The 4987-nt window shown below is 32.2% G+C and overlaps 1 protein-coding gene and 1 long non-coding RNA gene across 2 annotated transcripts in view; one reads left to right on the plus strand and one right to left on the minus strand.

Moving 5' to 3' along the window:
* The window catches only part of LOC118599879, a 33491-nt gene that overhangs the window by 6402 nt on the left and 22102 nt on the right, over positions 1 to 4987 (plus strand). The gene's annotated exons all lie outside the window — the stretch shown is intronic.
* efcab14 (EF-hand calcium binding domain 14) overlaps positions 1 to 4987 on the minus strand; it is a 13308-nt gene that overhangs the window by 2512 nt on the left and 5809 nt on the right. Inside the window, exons 6-8 of the mRNA XM_024273538.2 lie at positions 2149 to 2301; positions 680 to 755; positions 457 to 582 (exon numbers count right to left, since the gene is read on the minus strand). Of these exons, the coding sequence (XP_024129306.1) occupies positions 457 to 582; positions 680 to 755; positions 2149 to 2301 (355 nt within the window). The remainder of the gene's footprint in view (positions 1 to 456; positions 583 to 679; positions 756 to 2148; positions 2302 to 4987) is intronic.

The following is a 4987-nucleotide window of genomic DNA, read 5'->3' on the forward strand; positions in this document are numbered from 1 at the left end:
TTTTTTTTTTTTTTGCTAATTTGGCATTTCACTAATATTTTAGCTAGCTATCAACTTCAGCATTTTCAGCTACTGGCTTCAGCATTTTTAGTTATTAGTTTCAGCATTTTTAGTAACCACATTTAGTTTACAGCAGTTTCACCATCTTTACCAACCACATTCAGTTTACAGCATTCACACTAGCATTATCGCAGCTAATGCTATATATGTAGTTTTTATTTAAATGTTTTAGTATTATTTTTTTTTTCTATAAAGATGACCGAAATGAATTATTTAAGATTGAGCTACGCGTGGCTTTCTGGAAAACCTTAAATCTTTACACTAATGCTGTGATTGTTACACTTTCTCTGTTAACCTACAAACTGACCCCAGATCAGAGAAGAAAACAGTTATGAGGGCCTCACCAGAATAAGTTTGGAGACCCCTGGTCTATAGGGTACTAGATGACAGTCTTACCTTTCAGAGAACTGACACCTTCCAGGAAAACCCTCCTTGAACATTTGATGCCGACGTTCCTCTTATGTCGGTTGGAAGTTAAAAAGCGAGGGCGTCTGCTCGTCTTGGGCTGTGGTGAAGTGATCTCTATCAAATCACAATTAAAAATATATATAATCAACATAGAATCAGTGAAAATATCGTAGTAAGTAACAGATTTCTTTAACTGTATTTGTGATTTTACCAGGAGATGCTTCAGTTGTAAGAGTCTCTGGAGGTTTTCTAAATTCTGGTGAAGCTTCTGTTCCATTATTCTGCTCCTGAAAAAACATAATCATAAAAAAACATAAAAATAAATATTTTAATGGACTTACAACTACATTTGTAACATTTTTTTACGTGTTTGACATTTGTCAAAGAAAAAATGTTCTGGGAAACAAGAGAAAGTATCAAACTTTGACAAAGTAAAATCGACCAATGAGCAAACCATCAGATTTAAGCAGAAAATCTAAAAAAAAAAAAAAAATTGTGCAGATATTGTAACAATCAAGGAAACGTGATAATCTTGGATAATCAAATTAAAACTGATGACATTGTGTACAGTGAGTGGTCCATCTTTGAATGCTTTTTTAACAACACATTGTGTTCTGCGTTCTGATTGGCTGCCGAATATTTTCAATCAATCTCACTCGTGCCGTGTCTCCTGTACAGAATGCATTCAGTTGCTAAATTTACATAAATCTTGAATCGCAATCAGATATTTGGTTTTATTCTATACTACAGGACTTATTTTTCAATAAAAGTTTGAACTTAGAGTGAAAACAAGAAGGAAAAGTTTCAAAATGTCTGAGAAAAGTGTATAAAGTGTGTAGTGAGGAGTTTAACAGCCTTAAAATAGGATTATAATTGTTGTAAAAAATAAATGAAGCTGGAGAATCCACAAGGTTAAATTTGAAACGTTTTTCTTATTTTTTTTACATTTTAAGTTGTAATACGAGATGTAACACAGAGATGTAAACAAAACTTTCTTGCTGCTACATTTTGATCAAGTGCATCTGTTCTAATAGAAAAAGGTCTTTATGGAAGCACCTTATGGTCGAGGCACTGAAACGTTTGACTTTTGCAGAGATTTCCATTACACCAGGGGTCTACAACATGTGGCTCTTTGGTTAAAATAATAAAAAAAAAGATTTTCTATTTTAAATTAGAATAGCGATGAAGCTTTATCAAAGTAGCAAAAATCAGTTGGAGATAAGTGTACGGCCAGAATTTATACTTAAGGAACATAATTTGTAAATTTGATCTGTACATTTTTGGCAGAGATAAACCAATTATGGTAAAATAAAATGTCAAAAGCGACATTAAGATCATCAAATATGGTACAGGAAGTCTTTTATTTTGAAAGGACGTCATAATCTCCGACCAAAATTATAAACTATTTCATTCTTTTTTTTTTTTCTTTATATTTATGCTTAAGTTATACCAAAAATGTATGTTTATGATAATAGTTGCAGTAGCATAACAATAAATTAGTGTCTTATTTTTATTTTTTTTAGAGGAGAGTTTGAGGCTCCGTCTGGATTGTAAGTGTTGAAGGTTGCATTACACTTTCACACAACTGGGTTCAGGTGCTTTTTATCAGTCATCTTCATCTCTATCATCACTTAAACTTCACAGACGTCTCAGAAAACGATCATTTTTGAGGTGACTCACTCCATGTTTGGAGCCGTTCTCCAGAAAAGCCACTCTCTGGTGAAGTTCTGCCACGGTGGAGAGGAGGATGTGGATCTGCTCATCAGTCCAAGTGTGGTGCTTCTCCTCCGTCTTGTTAACTTCCGTCATGACTTTTCTAAGGTCCGTTATGTCCTGTGAAAATAAAGAAAAACATGGTTTTAAAATCTTGAGGCAAGAAATATTTAAAATTCACAAAATTCCTAAAGAAACAACATGAAATATTATATAATGCTGGAAATCACTGGATACCTCATCAGACGATATGATACACGGCTCACAGTATCGATGATATCAAGATACTGCAATAATTGTTAAAAAAAAAAAAAATCCCTAATAACTCACACTATATAGAAGAACATATTTTTTGTTAAAATATATTCCCATTTATTTTTTAGCTTGAACACAATCATAATAAACAACTTGTATCTTATTTTGTGCAACAAATAATAGACACTTGTGTGCAAATCAGTAATACTATGACTTTGGTAAGTATGGACACAAATTTAATTGGAATTATCTGTAAAATTCTGTGTTAACAATAGTAAACATGAACAGCAGTGCCACTAATTAGTGCAAAATTGTTGTAAAAATCCAAAGAAGAATTAAATAATTCAAATAGCTGCCAGACACTTTGGTGCTCATGAAAGCCAGTCTGGCAACACGCCCCCATCTATGGAGTGACTTTTGTGCCATCATATTGTGAAGAAAAGTCACAGTTTGAGATCAAAATTTTCTAAATTGCACACAAAATGTAAAATGTTAGGAATAAAACTTCACAATTTGCAAATTAAAATATTTAATATTTGCTTTCGAAAATGCTTTTAAAAAAATATTTCTGCTTTTGTAAACTTTTTTGTGCCGTCAAAAATTATTTTTGCGTTTGCAAACTTTTTTTCTTTCAAAAAGTATTTCTGCTTTTGTAAACGTATTTATTTGCTACAGAAAGTATTTTTGCATTTTAAAACTTTTTTTTCCCCTTAAAATATTTCTACGTTTGTAAACATTTTTTTTTGCCACAAAAAGTATTTTTGCATTTGCAAACTTTTATTTCAAAAAGTATTTCTGCTTTTGTAACTTTTTATTTGCTATAAAAAGCATTTTTACATTTACAAACTTCTTTTTGCTTTCAAAAAATATTTTAGCATTTGCAAACTTTTTTTTTCCCTTAAAAAATATTTTTGTGTTTGCAAACTTTTTTTTTTCCTTTAAAAAAATATTTTTGCGTTTGCAGCACAAATGTTTTCAGATGAGTTGTGTCGCATCCCGCTATTATTTTTTGAAAACAAGTTTTTTAAATTTAACATAAAATATTTTTATTTGCAAATCATGAAGTTTTATTTTTTAACACTTTACATTTTACTTGCTACTTTGAAAATTTTGATCTCAAAACTGACTTTTTCTTGTAATATAGTGGCATAAAAATCCCTCCATACCCATCAACCTCCAAAGGAACGTCTCACCAAAGGATGACGAATATACGCATCACAGCATCTTCAAACAAAAATAAAAGATCGACACTTGGTGAGAATCAATCGCAGGACTAAATATCGCGATATATCGCAATATCGATATTTTGGCACACTCCTAATATAATGTGTAACTATTTGGTGACCTTCTTTCTCCCAGAGAAAATTCAAGCTCCACAATTTTTTTTTTTTACTGATTTCCTCAGTAGATTTCTTAAATAAACTACAACATATCCTAAAATTGGCTTTTTAAATTATAATAAATGCATACCCAGATATCAAAAAAAGAATGAGACCTTTTTATTTTAGCGATTTTACAAAAACAAAAAAGCAAAGCACCCTTGCAAATGTAGGTTAACACACTATCCTTGCCTCAGCAATAACCACAAACGCTCCCTTTCATGCAGCAGATCAACCAGGAGTCAGAATTCTCATGTATGTAATTACACAAGCTTCAGTTTTCAATGAAACAAACGCATAAAAAGCTACGGAAAAAGCAACAATCATCTTTATTGCTTTTAAAAGTAACCGTACTTCTCTATGTTTTATGTAGACAGCCGTCCATATATGGAGACATAAATAATAAATGAGCAAAACAGCATCTGGCACTTTTTTCCATCAGCCTAATTTCTATGCATGAAGAACGCAGTGTTTGATTTTTCAGCTTTGCTCGGTGGCATTAACAGATGTAGCAGGTTTGATTTAAACATTCTGAACCATATAGTCAATTAACAGAACCACGGTTATAAAGCAAAGTTAAAAAATAACAAAAAGGCTTGTAATACCAAAAGTGATGATATTTTGTGCTTCTATTGTAATCCAGGTTAATTATGTCCCGCAGTAATCCTGCACGGCAAGAACCACATTGTTTTTGAAATTCTTCTTTCATACTGCACCTTTGAGTGAAGATTTCACCCCCGGCACACACTTAAAAACTCAACTAAATTTGTACACACCCAGAATCTGATGAAAATGAATTTTGTAGATAATGAAGAAAACTTCATGAAAATTCACACACATGCTTAGAAAGTTCTGGAATCACTTTTTTCTGTATTACTCTCCATTATTCAAAATGCAGCGTAACCTCAAGCTAACCTCACTGTCAATCACTAACCAAGACCAAACCTCGTATCGCCTAGCCCCGCCCCTTTTCTTGTATTTTTCATGGTTGAGAGTGGAGTCGGCCTTTAACAAAAAAACTTGGTTGCCAAGGAAATCAAAAATATTACTTTTGCCGATTCTTCTAAAAATGACATAGACCAAGAGTCTGCAACCTTTAACAGTAAAAGAGCCATTTGGGCTCATTTTTTACTGATTAAAACCTAGAAGGAGACAAATGTATTCATTTTAGC

Source organism: Oryzias melastigma, linkage group LG17, assembly GCF_002922805.2.
Source record: "Oryzias melastigma strain HK-1 linkage group LG17, ASM292280v2, whole genome shotgun sequence".
Lineage (NCBI taxonomy): Eukaryota > Metazoa > Chordata > Actinopteri > Beloniformes > Adrianichthyidae > Oryzias > Oryzias melastigma.